General features: G+C 38.3%; 1 protein-coding gene across 10 annotated transcripts in view; it reads right to left on the bottom strand.

Moving 5' to 3' along the window:
- myt1lb (myelin transcription factor 1-like, b) overlaps positions 1-18637 on the bottom strand; it is a 111594-nt gene that overhangs the window by 59877 nt on the left and 33080 nt on the right. For all 10 annotated transcript variants that reach the window (XM_038292729.1, XM_038292735.1, XM_038292734.1 and 7 more), the window contains exon 3: positions 1697-2136. In XM_038292729.1, coding sequence (XP_038148657.1) covers positions 1697-2136 — 440 coding nt within the window. The remainder of the gene's footprint in view (positions 1-1696; positions 2137-18637) is intronic.

The raw sequence follows: 18637 nt of genomic DNA on the forward strand, positions 1-18637 counted from the left end.
TTTCAGTAATTCCATTTAAAAAGTGAAACTTGTATATTATATTCATACATTACATACAAACTCATATATTTCAGATGTTTATTTTGTTTAATTTTGATGATTACAAATGACAACAAATGAAAATCTCAAATTCATCATATCAGAAAATTAGAATATTGTGAAAAGGTTCAAAATTGATGGCCCCTGGTGCCACACTCTAATCAGCTAATTAACTCAAACCACCTGCAAAAGCCTTTAAATGGTCTTTCAGTCTAGTTCTATAGGCTACACAATCATGGGGAAGACTGCTGACTTGACAGTTGTCCAAAAGACGACCATCGACACCTTGCACAAGGAGGGCAAGACACAAAAGGTCATCGCTAAAGAGGCTGGCTGTTCACAGAGCTCAGTGTCCAAGCACATTAATAGAGAGGCGAAGGGAAGGAAAAGATGTGGTCGAAAAAAGTGTACAAGCAAGAGAGATAACCGCACCCTGGAGAGGATTGTGAAACAAAACCCCCTCAAAAATGTGGGGGAGATTCACAAAGAGTGGACTGCAGCTGGAGTGAGTGCTTCAAGAACCACCACACACAGACGTATGAAAGACATGGGTTTCTGCTGTCGCATTCCTTGTGTCAAGCCACTCTTGAACCACAGACAGCGTCAGAAGCGTCTTGCCTGGGCTAAAGAGAAACAGGACTGGACTGCTGGTGAGTGGTCCAAAGTCATGTTCTCTGATGAAAGTAAATTTTGCATTTCCTTTGGAAATCAAGGTCCCAGAGTCTGGAGGAAAAGAAGAGAGGCACTTCATCCACGTTGCTTGAAGTCCAGTGTAAAGTTTCCACAGTCAGTGATGGTTTGGGGGGCCATGTCATCTGCTGGTGTTGGTCCATTGTGTTTTCTGAGGTCCAGGGTCAACGCAGCCACATACCAGGAAGTTTTAGAGCACTTCATGCTTCCTGCAGCTGACCAACTTTTTGGAGATGCAGATTTCATTTTCCAACAGGACTTGGCACCTGCACACAGTGCCAAAGCTACCAGTACCTGGTTGAAGGACCATGGTATCCCTGTTCTTAATTGGCCAGCAAACTCTCCTGACCTTAACCCCATAGAAAATCTATGGGGTATTGTGAAGAAGAAGATGCAATACACCAGACCCAACAATTCAGAAGAGCTAAAAGCCACTATTAGAGCAACCTGGGCTATCATAACACCTGAGCAGTGCCACAGACTGATCGACTCCATGCCACGCCGCATTGCTGCAGTAATACAGGCCAAAGGAGGCCCAACTAAATACTGAGTGCTGTACATGCTCATACTTTTCATGTTCATACTTTTCAGTTGGCCAACATTTCTATAAATCCTTTGTTTTTATTGGTCTTCAGTAATATTCTAATTTTCTGATATGATGAATTTGAGATTTTCATTTGTTGTCATTTGTAATCATCAAAATTAAACAAAATAAACATCTGAAATATATGAGTTTGTATGTAATGTATGAATATAATATACAAGTTTCACTTTTTAAATGGAATTACTGAAATCAATCTACTTTTTCATGATATTCTAATTTTATGACCAGCACCTGTATATTCTCCTCTTTAAAAAAAAAAACTTATCTTAGTGTTTTTTTGAAACTATGCTGCAACAATGTCAGAAAATTTACCAAATCTGCTAAATGTATGAAATTAAAACAATGTGTCTTCACTGATCTCACCTTGGTGTTGATTCTGCTCTCCGTCGTCCTCTTCTCCTTCTTCATAGTCTACCTCCTCTATTGCTTCATCCTCCTCCTCTGCCTCCTCTACCCTCACTTCCTCGCTTTCCTCTTCTTCATCTTGCTCTACCTCTACCTCCTCTTCCTCCTCTCCCTCCCCTCTATCCTCATTCTCCCTGTCTTCATGCTCCATTTGTTCAACATTATAGTCCATGTAGCCCTCCACATCTTCCTCTTCCTCCTCCACTTCTCCCTCCTCCTCAACGGCCCCCTCCTCGTCTTCTTCCCTGTCATCCATCTCTTCTGTCCCGTCTGTCTCGTAGCATTCCTCCATGGTGGAGTTGTCCATGTCATCCAGGTAGGTGCTCCTCTTCGGAGAGGTTTCCAAAGTTTGTCTATCTAGACCCTTCCGCTTCTTGGCCAAAGGGCAGCCGTACACACTGGAGAGGAGAAACCAAAATACCTGTTAGTCAAGTTTTTATGAATTAAACCAACTCAAAATAGCGCAGAACTGTGAATTCAAACAAAAATTATACAATGTTTAGATAAAAAAAAAAAATCACATTTTGGCCCCTTTTTCGATACCCCTGAAAGAAATCAATTGAAGCATTGTTTATATTTTATGGGTGCAAATTACCAGCATTTTGCCTTCAGCTGTGGCAGGAAGAAAGCAACTGTTGTGCTGAAATAAATGTAAGGAAAAGAGTAACCGTCACCATGACCCTCTCCATTTAATATGACTGAGCTGCAGCTATTTTTGAATGAAATATGCAAGAAAAGAAAGGGCATACTGAAGAGCATTATCTCATTCAAATCAATTCACAAACACTTTATTATTCCCAAAGGGAAATGAAACATTGCAGTAAGTCAAACGTAATTTTTTAACCAGGTGTTGTTGATGCTGATAGCTGTAGGCAGGAAGGATCTGGAGAAAACTCTTACAGAAGACACTCTGTTTCTGATTCTTCTTTGTGAAATTATCTCCAATCCCCAGAGCCTGCTTTCTTTAATATCTTGTTAATCTTCTTTAAGTCATTAGATCTAATACTATTACCACAGCAGAGGACGGCAAAAGAGATCACACTCTCCACAACAGATTTATAGAAGATATGCAACATAATAGTGCCAATACTGAAGGACCTAAGCTTCGTTAGGAAGTAAAATCTGCTCTGTCCCTTCTTGCAGACAGCTTCTTAGTTGTGTCTCCAGTCCAGTTTGTTTTCCAGTTGAACACCAAGATATGTTTAATTCTCAACCCCCTCCACTTCTTTACTCAGCCTCTTGTCCATTTTAATGCAAACAATGCAGTAATCTGAGTATTTCTGAAGATGACACGACTCTGTCTAGTACTGGAAGCCAGAGGTGTACAGAGCAGGGGCTAAAAAGGAAAATATAAATTCTTCTTTCCAAATTCTCTAATGAAAAAAAAAACGTTTCCTTTCCAGTAATATTTATAAAATGCCAATAAATAGAAAAGAAAACCTTTTGTTTGTGTAGCTTCACAAAAATGTCAAAGGAGTTAAATGCATGCAGAACCACAGAAGGGAAGCAGAGCATGAAGTTGTTCTGAAGTTGTTCTGCCAAGATGGATATAAAGCATTAATTAGATGTGCTCATTAATAGGAATGCCTAAATGCAACAAAGCAAAAAAAAATAAAAAACAAAAAATTAGTTGGTCCGTCAGGCAAAACAAAATCAGGGTCCTTTTTCTGCTAACACCTGAAAACTAAACTTAAAACAGTAAAACACAACGGTTTGTAATTTACTGTAATTGAGAACAAACCTGTAGCCTAAATCATTAAGGCAGCTCAGGTTTTAATATATTATCCGGTTCTCTTCAGCACCTGGGGAAAGATCCTAATCTGGTAATCTGATAATCTGTCCATTTGCTCAGGCTATTGATCACAACAAGGATCTTATTTCATTAGATTCATCGAATCTAAGGGAGTCCTGCAGCATCCACGTGACTTAAGAAATCATCCACACAATCAGTATTTGTAGTGTTTTTTTTTTGTCTGTCATTTGAACCAAAAGGACTCTGTTCATCCAATATCGTCATCTTCTTTTCTCTGTTCAACATCTGGATTTCCTTTTTTTAATTTGGTACAATTGAAAGAAACTTTTTGAGAATGAAAGGCTCAAATATGTTGTTAAAAGATAAATATTTTGGATACATCTACAATGCCTACTTTACTCATATTCCAATCCAGTTCCATCCAGTAGCCGATCTATACTCAGTCAGTCAAGGCTAAATCTCTGCCAGTCTGGGGATTCCTTAATGGTCTTGACCTCCTGCACCACCCGCGACCAGGGGCCTCATTTCATTAATCTAAGCCTACATGGAAACTCATTCCCTGCCTGACAAGCTCTCCCCCCAGGGCAGTGAGAGGGTCTGTGGGACAGTGAGGGAGGGGGCTGAGGCTGTGCTGCGCCACAGTGATCAATAGTGCTTGTGACCAAACATCTCGAAAGCACATTAAAATGCCACTCATCCTGGCTCCTCTGTTCCAAGGCCCTCTCCAAATAAATCAAGGGCCAGTTCCAGCAGGCAGGCGGGCAGGCAGGAGAGGAGGGGTAGAAAGGGAGAGAAGTGGTGTGAAAGGGAGATAGACATGGGTTCTCTCCCCCTCCTTTTCTGCTTCATCACCTGGCCTTGCTTTTCTACCTGTTTTTTTTTTGGTTTTTTTGAACAATAAAACAGTCCAAAGGAAATGTTTCTTGTCAAGCTTTGAGCTGCAGTGTGGCCCGGTGCCTGACAGGTCTTAATGCAACTACATCTAAAAAAAAAAAACAGAAAAAAAGGACACGTTGCTGAGCTGAATAATTGCAGCGACATCAGCTAATGGACAGCAAATAATACAAGGAGGCATGCGTATTTTGAAAGGAGTCAAGTACGCCTTATTATTTTGGGTAAAAAGACCGGCCAATCACAGAAAGCGGACCACCTGAATGTGCGCAAAGAATTTTAATGACGCTCTGACAGCACAGTGTAGTGCAGAATATCTTCCTTAGATTAACTTTCTGAAAAGGTTGACATTGAAAGCAGTAACATTCCTTAGATGGTTATTAGATATTGTTTGCTTTATTTTTAGGGGATTGACTACAAAAAGAAATGCCCTTTATGCTTGAAGAAAATGTTTGAAGTTTGAAATTTGAAGTCCTTTTAGAATGTCATATAGCTTCTGTCTTAGCCAAGTGTTTCTCTGATCGGTTGACTTTTTTGTGATGTCTCCTCTCCTGGAAATAGATGTTGAGCTGAGTTTGGAAACTTGGATAAAAACTTTCACATCTGGAAAGCTTTCAGTTGGTTAAGTCAGAGAAAGTACAGATATGCTTCAAGATGTTTGCCAGTATTTTATATTTCCTGTTTGCATCGTATGCTACGTTTGATTCAACATTCACCTGGGCACTGTTTGGAAATATGCTGAGTCATTCTTTAAAGAGCTACCTACCCCAAAATCACAGTTTTTGTTAATAAACTGTATAAACTTATGTTTTATAATGGTATATATATACGCCAGGCATTACTTAGACAGTTTACTGCATTGGGGAGTGGCGCCGTAGTGGTTAGGGCATAGAGCTTGGAATCCTGAAGTTGTGAGTTTGAGGTATGACGCAGATATTTTTTGATTTACGGCCAATATTGAAGCGTGGCCTGCGCTATGTCATTCCACGCCACAACGCAAGAGGGACAATCTAAGGGTCCCAGCATTCTCGTGCACCTCGCTCTTCTAGCTGCTCCATCTTCACGAGTTGTTTTCCACAAGGGTGGTCATACAAACAAAACAAGATGTTAAGGTACGAAGCTGGAAATATGCATAGTGTAGATCAGATGTAGATTTCACCAATCAGAGGCCTCCTGTCTGCAGTCACCTACAATTCTGGAGACGTCCAGCAGAGTGTCTGCGGAAGGGGCAGAGGCACATTTGCATTCACTGCGACACACATGCAGACGACCCGGTTTCTGAGTATAAATCAGCCTTCACTCCTCACAGTGGTTTACATAGGAACTGTCAACACATTAAATGAGTTTCTTATAAGAATAGTAAATGTATTAGAATTGGCCTTAAATTAGAGTGCATGATTTGGCATTCATTTTGTGTCAATGGGTAACAAGACATGAAAGCTTGTAATCTTTGATTATTAAAATTGTTTGTTTCAGATATTTATTCATGATCCCCACACGAGCATGTGGGAGGAAGGAGCGGCAAGGCAGAGTCTCTGCCAGCACCTCCAACTAGTATGGCTCAGTCAGCGCTGCTGGCTTCCTCCACAGAATCATCCTCTCTTTCCCCCTTTTCCTCTGTCTCTGGTGAAGTTCGGTGGGAGAGATCCAACAGCTCTGCGCAAAACTATCATCGCTGGGATTTCTCTGCTCTCCATATTTGTTTCGCCGTGCCAGTGTGCGGCCGTCAATCAAAGCCCAGATCGCACCCAATCCATCTGCACGTTCAGCATTAGCTTGGGTTATGTCTTTTATAGAGAATTTTTCAAATAATATATGTTGGAAAAAATAAGGCTTTGGAGGGACGAAAGTTGTAACATCTAAGCTCTATAGGTGACTGTAAAGGTTTTGTAAAATGCCGTCATGATTGAGCTGATAATATAACACCAGGCTAAGAAAGAAATTCTGACTAACGAAAGTTCCAATTTGATTTTTAGAGCCATGAGACAACATTTTAGCAAACATTTATCGACAGATCATAGTCAGTTCCTCCAAAGCCTGTTTCCAACTTTGTTTGCAAAGGTTCTAGCACTAAGCTCACATGAAGGTGGTCCAGAAGTTAGGTACCATTTCTTGTATCACTTTTCAAGGTTAGATTACAGTCTGCATTATAACTCTAAAGAAAAGTAATCACTCTAATGTGTATTTGCTTTAAGTATTTTGCTGCTTTGCTGATACAGGATCACTCTTTTTCAAATCTATACCAAAAACATTTACAGAGACCACTTAAACAGAACTAGTGCAGAATCTTCGCATCTGTGGCACCAAAGCTATTTCAATTAAGCAGCTATAATTAATATAGTATATTGCAGCTATGACTCAAAAATTACAATACACAGTCTAATATAATACTTTAAAAACTCTATCTAATTGAAGTTTCACTATCCTTGCATATTGCTTAAGCCTAAACTAATGGAATGGTAAAACATATGTACTTATATAGCACTTTTTCAAGTCAGGAGACTTGACCAAATCGCTTTACACTACATCCAGTCATTCACCCATTTATGCACACACTGATGGTGGTAAGCTAAATTGTAGCCAGAGTTTCCGTGGGGCTTACTGACAGAAGCAAAGCTGCCATACACTGGCACCACCACACCGCCTAGCTGCAGGGCAAACTCCTGCATCCGATGCCACTCTTGTCCCATTGGGTATTTTATGGTGAACGATCTGGAGCACTAAGAGCATTGAAGTACACAGATTATCCTTATCCCTATAATGCCGAATGTATCATATTTGATACATACGGTTTCTGAAATGTTTTGCATCTGACACCTTTTGCATAATTTAATGGTAAAAACTTTGCACAAAATCCAATTGTACACAATCAGATATACCTGATAACAGCCAGGAGAAGACTACACAAAAAATAATCTTGACTTATCGCATAGTAATAAATTATTAATATCAAAAATTTATTTCTGTTTTTTCTTTTTACATGTTTTTCTAAAAGGCCAAATAAGGAATTCATACCAAAAAAAAAGTAATTTTCAGTTTATTTTATTCTTGGATCGGGCTTTAAAGGGTTATATACATATATATATATATATATATATATATATATATATATATATATATATATATATATATATATATATTTTGTTGACACTGGTAACAGTAACATAAACTGTCTTGAATGAGCTTCACTGGTTATCACTGGTTTAACATCCATGATTTCAGGTATTTATTAAAGTTAGAGTTATTTAAATCCACACAGGTTATACATGTTTGACGGGACATGATGTTTCACATAATTTACTAAGTTTAATATCAGGATTTCCTAACACTTTTTTCCTACGACAACATATAGAGCATGATATGAAACAATATGAAAGCATCTTTTCATCTATAAGTTTATGTGAAACCCACCATTGTTTAAACATATTTCCTTAAGACTTGAGATAATCTATCATGTTAAATCTATGATTTTGATCAGTCATTTTTGAGGAAAGTTGATTTAAAAATCACAACGTCAGTGCCCTATAAAAAAATGCTTCCAATGTAATGTAGATTGCTGCCTGGTTGGGAATAATGTATTAGATCTTTTTCATAGTTATACCATTATTTGGTTTGTATGCATCCATATATCTACCATGTCTTATACAGGCTATAACATTTTAAATCCTAATTGTCCTTTAGCTTTTCTATATGATAAAAAGGCGTTTGTCCTGCTTCTAGAGAGACCCATGATGACTAAACCTGCAGGAAGCCTCCGCAACTTCCCACGTTCTTCCAATTCTGCCACCGGGTGACCTTGTCGGCAACGTTCCTCATCACAGGCCTTGCATCCCACTCACTGCACTTAGCAATTAAAATTCTTTAGGTAATTAAGTTGCATTTTATTTGAAAAGAGGACTAATTCTGCAGTAAACTCGGAAGAAAAAGGACAGTGATGAGAAAATGTGGTACCATTCTAGGTTGCTTGCTTTGTCCCCCTCCTTGGCAGAATGACAGAAATCCTCTTAGAGGCGTATGCAGGATGGGAGGCAGCAATCAAGAGGAGAAAAGAGCTTCAGATCACAAAAAGACCACTTGATTTTTCTATAAAGAGGGCATCCTTAGCATTACAAGATGGAACAAATTCTATTACAGTGTGAACAAGAGGCCCCCTTAATGCAGAATAGCCCCTTCAGGAGGCATTGCACTGAACAGGCTCCTGTTCCTGGAGCATTAATGTGAGTCAGGGGAGAGGAGTGGCAGGAGACAGAGAGCTCCTGTTTGGCTAAGTTTGGTCGACAGTTGAGCGACTGCTGGAATGCGACAGCGTTCCACGGCGCCTTTATTAGCAGTCATATTAGCGGCTGTTCGCAGCGGGGGCAAAGGCTTTAGCCGGTCATTAGCATCACACAGTATTTGTCTCCCTGACGCTTGGATGAAGGTGCTGTTGCTGCTCCCCCCCCCCCCCCCCAGCCTCCTTTTACATTCATCTTCTCTTTCTGACATCTTCATATTCTCGCTCCTTTTCTTCCATGAATTTATGTCATGATTTTGGACATTTTTTGCATAAATTATTCTCTGCTTTACTAGCACAGCCTTCTCCCAGTTTTCTCCGACAGTGCTGCTGTCTTCGCTGCACTTATGCCTCCACAGAGCAGAATCAAGACGGAGGGAATGCACCACCTCCGACTATGCCTCCTATCCAGCAGGAGGATCTATAGACACGTGTGGCAGAGCCCCGTCTCCATGGTGATACCCTCCAGAAACCCACGAGGGATTCGCTATCCTCATAGCCAGCCAGCCAGCGAGGAAAAATGAGGGAGAACGGCAGGCGGGGAGAGAAAATATAGGGTAGGGGGGGAAATTGGAGGCTATAGGAGGCGAGACAGATGGGCGAATGTATGCTTTTTTGTGCATTTCCGCATGCAGACCTCTTTTATGTTGCGCAGAAACCCGAGAAATATAGGGCAGAGGAGGTATAAAGAACAGGAAGGTTTTGCATGTGAAAGAGCGGTGAGAATCATTTCTGAGCTGCCAGGCTTCTCCTGCTAGCAGAGGAGAACAAAAGGCGGTGTTTTGGTGCAGCAACCTCAGCAAGCACATGGCAGACGTCGCAATCTTGGGTTTTTTGCTGGCAACCCAGGTTCCAGTTTGCATACTGTACTTTCTGCTGTGGCCCATTCACAAGGAGGGGGGTGACTGATAGACTTTCCCCTACCTCATGAAGCATCATTTCAAAACAGCTACAATCTTGAACTAATGGCTCTCTGTATAATCCATAGGATGCTTATTTTTCTATCATATTAAAACAAATTGCATACCTCTACATCTTCACTATGAAATTAAGAAATTGCAACAGATCTTTCTCCATTTCATCTTTTTTTTCCGGGAAATGTATTGGGGAGGCTGGGATTGAACTTCCCATCTGCAGGGGATGACTTTTCCTTAATCCAGGATGCTGAAGCAGTTCTAAAATGTAAACAGATTTTCCATTGGTATTTTAAAAAAGCAGAAAAACTGCAATGCTATTTGATAAATGAAATGGGTAATAGTTGGCCTTATTCTTTATAATGCTTGATGGTTTACATGCACCTGTAAATGTACTGCAAGACATGAAATGGAAAATCTGATGGTAATTTTTTCCTGAGTGAATGTAATGTACCAAAACACTATCAGATTGTGCAAACAAAAATACAGTAAAAGTTAATACTAAGTGAAATGTAAGTCATTTTTTTGATTCATTAAGGTGCTTTAAAGTCAAAATAGGAACGAAAAAGCCTTGAGAAACATAAAAGCCACAGTAGAAAGCATAATGACAGTCATGTTTTTGGACGCTGGAGTACCTGGAGAGAACCCATGCATGCACAGGGAGAACATAAAAACTCCATAAAGAAAGACCCCAGGCTGGGAATCGAAGCCAGAATCTTCTTGCTGCAAGGCAACAGTGCGATCCAGTGCACCACTGAGCAGGCTCAACTGTTTAAGTAAGCCATTATTCAAGTAAAACCAGGAAAGAGGTGTCACTTTATGGGATTTTAGGTATATATTCAAGCAAATTTGCTCTTTTTTACTTTATTTTTCTAAGTTTTAGCATGGTGGATTTTGATCTTTTGGCAATGGTTAAGAAATTCAAATGGCCTAAAACTGGTACTGAAAGTTGAGCACTTCCCTTGAAGCCCGTTTTTTTCTACGAGGTTTTAATTATCACAAAGAGCTCCAACCTCTTACCCAAACATGGCCAATTCTGGCTCCAAAAATAGGATGATGGACAAATCCAAAATGGCATTCTCTGGAAAAACTATTTTATTCCTCATCTCAATCCATTTCTTTACATGATGTCTCTCTACATCTTCCTCTCAAAACTCCACGCAATGAAGAGCAACCTTAACAGTTGGCTCATGCATGTGTTTAGGAAATTATTCCATCATTTATCCTTAAACCCACACAAAGTGTTGGCTGTTCATTTCTGCCTTTTCCTAATTGCCAAACCAAGGGTTTTTTGTTGTGCTTTTTCTCTACGTGTGAGAGCAAACTAGATTCACTACTAATAGAAGAGATGAATCAGGGTTGGGCTAAAATTAATGTTGGACCAGTTGAGATTCAAAATGCTCCAGAGATTCTGATGTGTGAATTGCAGAGGGAAAGTCTGGCATTTGAAAGTTCTTTTTATTTAACATTAAGCTACACTTAATTATTTTGTAGATATTTATTCTTCTCTCTTTATTTCTTACATATCATCATAAACCATAATTTGCTTAAATATGTAAAGTTTAGTAGATATTCTTACAAGGGGGTTCTCCATAGAAACTTTTAGGGGCTGTCTGTCTTATACATGTGGCTATTTAAAACTCAAAGACTGCAGTCTGAATGATAAATTTCCTGTGTGATTACCATAATTAAAATCCAATATCAAACATGGTGATAATTGATTATTTGGAGTATTTTTGAAAATTGTATTTATTTCAGTCAATTATTGAAATGCAGTATAAATTATAAAACACAGATTTATATTTTCCAACGTCTAGTATTATAATATTTTCTACTTAATACTAATAAACAAAAATAATAACATTTAAGATTAAAAAACATTATATAAGGCCAATGAACTATAGTTTTCTACGGAGCAATGTGGGCTATTTTTTATTTCTGATTGAAGGTTGTTGTTTTTAATATTTGTTTTGCAGTCAGAAACTGTTTTAACCCTGCATATTCTAAATTAATTATGTTTTTGTATGAAATCCATACTCATTTATGTTTATTATATGCTCAACTTTTCCTTTTTTCCAGGGGATTTATGGCTGGCACAGGGCAAACCAGTAAAAAGAACTATGTTGTTTCTGTTTCTGACAATAGATGGGCTGCCCAGCCCCAGACCTAATTGAAAATTGGATTCAAAAACAAAAACTCTTTTCAGCAAACTTAATTTTCAGCAAAAAAAAAAAAAAATATTATTTTGTTTAAAATTTTAATACATGATGAACTAGTGAGTTGGTGACAATAAAGTTTAAAATATCCCTAAATGAATGTATAAACTATCAGTCTCTAAAATGTAAAAGTGCTGAAAAACGTGTTGTTTTGTGTCAAAGATGCACATAGTTTTCAGACAGTTGCATTATCATCTGTGAAAATATTAGAATTTATATCACACAAGCTATTTTGCATAAATCCCTTGAGGGAGTCCTGAGAAGGACAGCTCATCGAGCAGCTGATTCTAGACTGTAATGTGGCTATCTGTCATCCAGCAGCTAAAATCACTCCCGGATTAGCCAGGTAAGGAGTCTTTCCACCAGTGTAATGACTTCAATCAATCACTTCTACTCTGAGATGCATAAGGAGCGAGCTGCTAGGTAGCTGCTAGCCAATCAGCCATTTTCTGTAGAGGACTTCCCTCTCTTTTTTTTTTTTATCCGTCTGCTGAAACCAATGAGGAGGCTGTCACAGTAGTTGTTAGTTTGGATGAACTGATGGAGTGGTTTCTGTCTGTGATTAACCACCTAATTGAGGACATGTTAGCTGTGTATCTGTTTTGTTTATTGCTTACCTGCTGGGGACCACTAACACCCCCAGATTAATATTAAAAATAGATAAAAATTCTCATCATTAAGTACATCATTACTCAGAGCTATGCATTTTCCAGCTGCAAAAATAATTCCTGAAAAGGTAGTTTTACGTGATTTTAAGGGAAACTTGTGAGGCTTACTGTCACAAGTGAAGATGATCAAATACTATCTATACTATCTGCCACGTATACTATAAATCCTTAAAGGTATAGTGGAGGATGTTCTTTTCTGGATGGTTCATCATAATAAGTGGAGGTCCTAACTGTCAATCATCATCATTCTGGTGATATTTTTCACTTATCGGTAGTGAGACTGACATAGAGGGGAAAAATGCAAATCTTTTTTTGGAAAGTGAGCTTGTATGCGTGCATGACTAAAATTAGCTTGTGCACGCTCTCGCACGTGTTTAAAGGCATTCCCTCTCGGAGACGGATACAGAGTTGTGCACGTGCATTTTTTATTTTATTTTTTTAAGTAGAGAGAGCAGGTTTTTTTCAAAAATTTGCGAACATCTTCCACTATACCTTTCAGTAAATCTGTGTCTTTAGAACCAATAGTTCCAGCTACATCTAGAGATTTCTTCCTGGCCAAAACATCCAATATATTGTTCTCAATAAATAATCTATTAATGGTACATTATATCTTAATTAAACACATGCTAATTAATATTTTAATAGGGATTACTTTTATTTATATAGATTATATATTAATTTGTGTTATCCCTATTTCTAAAGCAGGTTTCTAAATGGATCTCTGATATAGTGACGTTCTATTCTCCATATACAAGGGTATACAGAGATGTACCAAAATGAAAATATAGAAAAGTAAAAGTGAAATATATTTATGTTACTTGCATTTGGAATTAGGATAAAAAAGTATATATTTTCTGGTTTACATGAAAACTTTTTGTTTATTTAAGATTATCATGCCTTTCACTGATTCTTGGGAATTTGGATAAAACAGGTTTTAATTTTGAAAATAAAAAGTTAGTTGGATTACAAAATCTGAAGGTATATTTTTATAGACCAAGGTCTTGGCTGTTCAGCAGTGTACAGGTGCAACCTCCTCATTTTGTATTTCTTTCATAAAATAGGCATTTTTCCAGTTATTACTTTGTTTTTGTCAACACCATCAGACACAATAAAAAGCTAATTATTTTTTATTTATTTGGTCTAATAAGTATTTAGAGTTTTTAAATCTTTATCTGGCATTGTTAGCACACATTTATGCTGTTAAATGTTGAATATTCATTTTTGTTAATTTTTTTTAACTGTTTTACTTGTAGTCCTTTAAAAGATCTAACATCAGGTAACGTTTACTTTAAGCCTTAATAGAAAAAGGCATGTTTTTTTATTTAACAAACATATTTTTGTATTAAAAAAGACTATTACTTTAATGAGAGAACAGCACTGAAGAAACATATTGCAAGCATATTCATTAAAAACAAATAAAAAGCCCTCTGACGGTGGTTACTTTAGAACTGACGGTGGTGACAGTGGCCTCATTTCAAGATACAATTCCAAACTGTATACAATTCAAGTCAATGGTTTCTTGCTTAATAACTTTATTTAACTATTTGGTCCAAAAAAATAACAATCATGAGCACTGTGACAAATATTTTTCAAGGAATTTAAGGTACAATTAAGAAATATCAATATTATTAAAAGTACCCCATCCCCATATCAAGAACAGATAACAACAACTGTGAGCAATATGGCAAACATTCAATAAGAAACATGTTCAATTAGCAACAGGCTATCATTAATAAAAGTACCCCTTAATAATATGTGAAAAATAAATCATTACCTGTAGCAATAAAATCATTAATCATCACTGACCTCCTATTAAACTGTCATGTAGTGCCCCCCACTCATAAAATAATATCATATTCTTCTGTAAACTATACTATACATTTTATATAGGATGTGAAGAACAGATAAATGAATAACTATGTTTTACAGTCCCTTTTCCATAAAATGAAATGTTTAAAAATACAGAAAGCATTCTGTGTAAATACCACAAAACACATCTGGCACAAAAATAATAATAATAATTTGTGAACTCCTGTGAGTATTCCCTGGCTGTTTTACATCACTTCACCCTCATGTATCTTTATCAGGAAGTATATGCTGTATATGTTTCTCCTCTATGAAGTCCATGACTTCAGCAGACAGGTTGTATATCTCCCTCGTCCTGCTTACACGACCTGGTGATGATGGTTCCATAAGTTTGACCAGAACATGGTCAAATGGAATGAAGCACATATCCTTTCCCCCTCTTTTTGGATAGAATTGTGTGTTGGGCCCATGAGGGTGGAAAAACTCTACTTTCACATCTTGATGATGGGCGTCCACAGTGACAGCCTTTGCTAACCACCAGTTCTGGTCATAAATGACAGCAAGCCAATCACCGCAATGAACTACATCATCAGATAGATCTGTCACAGTCCCATCAGGTCCCGGCTTGGTCAGTTGTTCTAGCTCCATTGGCTCTTGCTCACTTTCCTCCTGTTCCATTTCCTCCATCAACATTGCCAAAGGACCTTTCCTCTTTTGCGTTGGTATAGGACCATCATCTTCAACCTGTACCCCGGGTGTGTTGGCAGTCAACTGGAATATTGTTGGGCTGAAACACTTACACATCTGTGGCTCACTGCAGAAACAGGACAGTGATCTGCAATAGATCTCAGAGTCGTTTTGGTATGTCGGTGTGACCTGATGGAGTTTTCTTGTTGCAGGTACAGGTTTTAGTGGTTGAGAAAGGAGTGCATCATATGGATGCATATCAGCTTCAGTAATGACATAGAGCTTAGTGCTACAGAGGCTTTTGCCAACCATCTCATGGAAGATATTCCCATTCACAATGTCATTCCCGCGCAGTATAAGGTTGTCTGCTGTCCTTTTAACAGTTCCTCCAATGCCGTCAGGGGCTCCCTTCCCATGTGAGGTGGGGAAGAAGTTCCAGGTTGTTTTCTTGAAACCTAGAGTTGGAGGGACACTGCAGAGGAGAGAAAAGTTATTCTTGTTCTTGTATTGCTTGCTGGGGCCATCTGACCAAAAGTGAATAGTATCAACTTTTGGAAACTTTAAACGAATGTCAGTCAGGACTGGTTCCATGTGAGTCCAAATGGCAGACGCATCTTGTCGCTTGGATTCTGATACTGTGCAAAAGCCTGTCTTCTGTTCTTTTGTATAGTATATGCCAGTGTGCAGGTTGAGCTGTGGGAGGTTCTGACCAAAATGGCATGACTATACCTCAGAACTATACTTGCATTTCCACACTTCAGAAAAGTCCACATGCACAATTACTGTGCTAACATTGCACTTCTCAATCATGCTCCTGTACTCTCTGGTCTGGTTCTGAACTAAGCACACGTGTGTTGTTGTTTCTTTCTTCAGTTTGTCTTCATATTGTTGAAGAAGCTCTCCCAGCGTGCCACTGTGTGTTACAAGTCTTGTGTTGAAGTGGAGCCTATCTGCTGTTTGATCCTGAACTCGTTCCCATTGCTGCCATTCAACATTGGTCTGGTCTTGCTGTGGTGTGGGAAGTGTATGTTTGTGGAGACACCGGGTGCAGGAGCGCAGAAGACATGCCTCGCTTGTCTGTGAACAGCAGACAAGTTCAAAACTATCCTCCAGTTTGCCAGATTTGATGACGCCATTTTCTGTTAGGACTTCAAGCATCAGCTTAGCATTCTCATGGTACTGACATTGGCATGTCTTACGATCTGATGGTCTTGGTGCTGTGACATAGAATGGACGTAAGGTACAGAAGGTTGAATAACTGAGCTTCACTCTTGGTTCTTTCTTGGTGAACTCCTTGTGGAGGTTCAAAAGTGTATCAGTCAGAATCATTCTCTGATGCTTTATTTTCTTGCGTGTGATTGTGTCCTGTTTGTCAGTTGTCATTCGTGCTGCATTATGGTAGAAATTTTGAACCTTCTGAGTAATTGCTTGAATATATGTAGGTTTTTTGTCAGTAGGCCTCCTCTTCCGCAGTGTGTTATATGTTATGCCAAATTGCCTTGTCTGGTGAATTAGCCGATATTTTTTCAGAACCTTGCCTGACAGAGTCAGGTTCTTGTTCTTGTGAGCAGAATTGTTTTGTTTCAATTCATGAATAAGTGCGTTGTGGAATAGCAGAGTTTTCTTGATGGAGGGGTTTTTGAGTTGGCTTCCCCGCAGCAGCTGCTCTGTTTTATTTCTTGGTGAGTCTTGTGTTTTTTTATTCCAAGCTTGTTCTCGTAGCCAACGCTTTTTCATTTTGTTCCTCTCCTTTGTTACCTCTTTAAGTTTATTCCTCATAGCTTTCATCTCTCTCGAGTATCTTGCTCTTGTTTTCTTTCTTTCCCTTTCTCCTGCTACAGCCTGTCTACTCCGAGCTGGCTCGTGTATGGCCTGATCCACTGGACTGTCTGGGGAAGTTTCTGGGCGATCTGAGCCATTTCTCTTACGTTCTCTTGATACTTTTTGTTTACGTTTCCAAGCCTTTCTCTGACTTCTCTTTTCCCTTTCATTCAAATCATTGATATTTTTTATCTTCCCTTCCTTCACCCTCTTCTTCCATCTTTGCCTTTCTGTTCTGAGGTATTCCTCCTTTAACTCTTCATCACTATGTTTTTTCTCTCTACACTTCTTTTGATATTCCCTGTTTCTTTTCCTTCTTTCCTCCACAGATAGCTGCTTCCTAGCCATAACTTCCTAAAATACATAAAGTCAAAGTTGAGTGTAATGACTATGAAATTGGGGGGAATTACAGTAAATGTTAGATTTGGTTAAATGTTGCCCTGCCATAGGTTACAAGGAATATTGTATACTATGTGCTATGTAGGTAGGTAGTAGGTGCACTATGTACATCCCAAATGATGTAAACCAAATGAACATGGCATAATAGTGAATTGAGAGACAGGGAAGGCACACCCCATCCCCTAGGGTTATACAATATGGAAGAAATCTAGGCGGAATTACATAAATAAAAATATAAAAGAGGTTAATGAAATATTACAGATCAACAATTATTTTCTAGCCTCCGTTGAGAACCATTTTTTTATGGAAGAAATCTAGGCGGAATTACATAAATAAAAATATAAAAGAGGTTAATGAAACATTACAGATCAACAATTATTTTCTAGCCTCCGTTGAGAACCATTTTTAGTTTTTGTCACCACCGTCAGACTGTGCGTCACCACCGTCAGACAGAAAATCTGACGGTGGTGACGTCTGACGGTGGTGACAAAATCCTACTCTTTCACATGATATGCATGAGTTGTTCACATTAGCCATCTTGTTTCCCCTCTGTTGCTAGCTACTTTAGACCTCTTCTTAAAAAGTAAACATTTATGTCATAATCTAATCTAATATTTTTTATACAAAAGAGACGGTGTTGACATGTTATGGTTGTGACATTAGCAGTGTCCAAAAACATGAACAAGTTTAAGAGAAAATAGCAAACTTACAGGAGCTTGAGTGACCTTAAGGAATCCAGTAGAGCTGAAGATTTGAAAATGGGGTCCTCAGGAATGTAGTTGACCTTTTAGTTGCCTGATTTTATTGCTTTTTATAAATATCTGACGGTGGTGACAAATATGTGGGACACATTTTGAGCAATCACAAAATAATGGTTAATATGGTTCAAAACTCACTGTTTGTAGTTTTAAATACATATTAAAACGTACTCTTTCATTTGGTAAAGATATTATTCAATTCAATTATTACTTTTTGTTTTTTTAATCAAGTTGAAATGATTATCTCCTATCCAAGGACAACTGATTTTATAGGCAATGGGCTAGCATATAATCATTAAATTAACAATCAAATAAAAAAAACTTTAAAAGAACCTTACATTTGTGCAAAGGACCCCCTGATTATAACCTTGATTGTTTTTATTCATGAAAATGTTATTTCTTTCCAACAGAATTAGCACTTTTCTTAGTGGGACATGTTTTTGCCAAAGTTTCAAGAATTAGTGCTTTACATCCAACTGACATTTCTTTTTTTATTTCATCTACAACCTGAAAAAGGAAAGAATTGGGGAACACACAGCATATACTTAAAGCATGGTGGATTTGATCTCTCTTGTGATCTGTTCATAAAAACCATCATCACCAGTCTTGGTGTTTATGGTACTCTTCCGTTAAATAGAGAGCATTAAGATTCTGCCCTTTGTGAGCTGCATTGAGTCCCACTCTGTTTCATGTTTGCTAAGCCTCCTCTCTCC

This window comes from Cyprinodon tularosa, unplaced genomic scaffold (assembly GCF_016077235.1).
Source record: "Cyprinodon tularosa strain WSP-4 unplaced genomic scaffold, ASM1607723v1 ctg316, whole genome shotgun sequence".
Taxonomy (NCBI): Eukaryota; Metazoa; Chordata; class Actinopteri; order Cyprinodontiformes; family Cyprinodontidae; genus Cyprinodon; species Cyprinodon tularosa.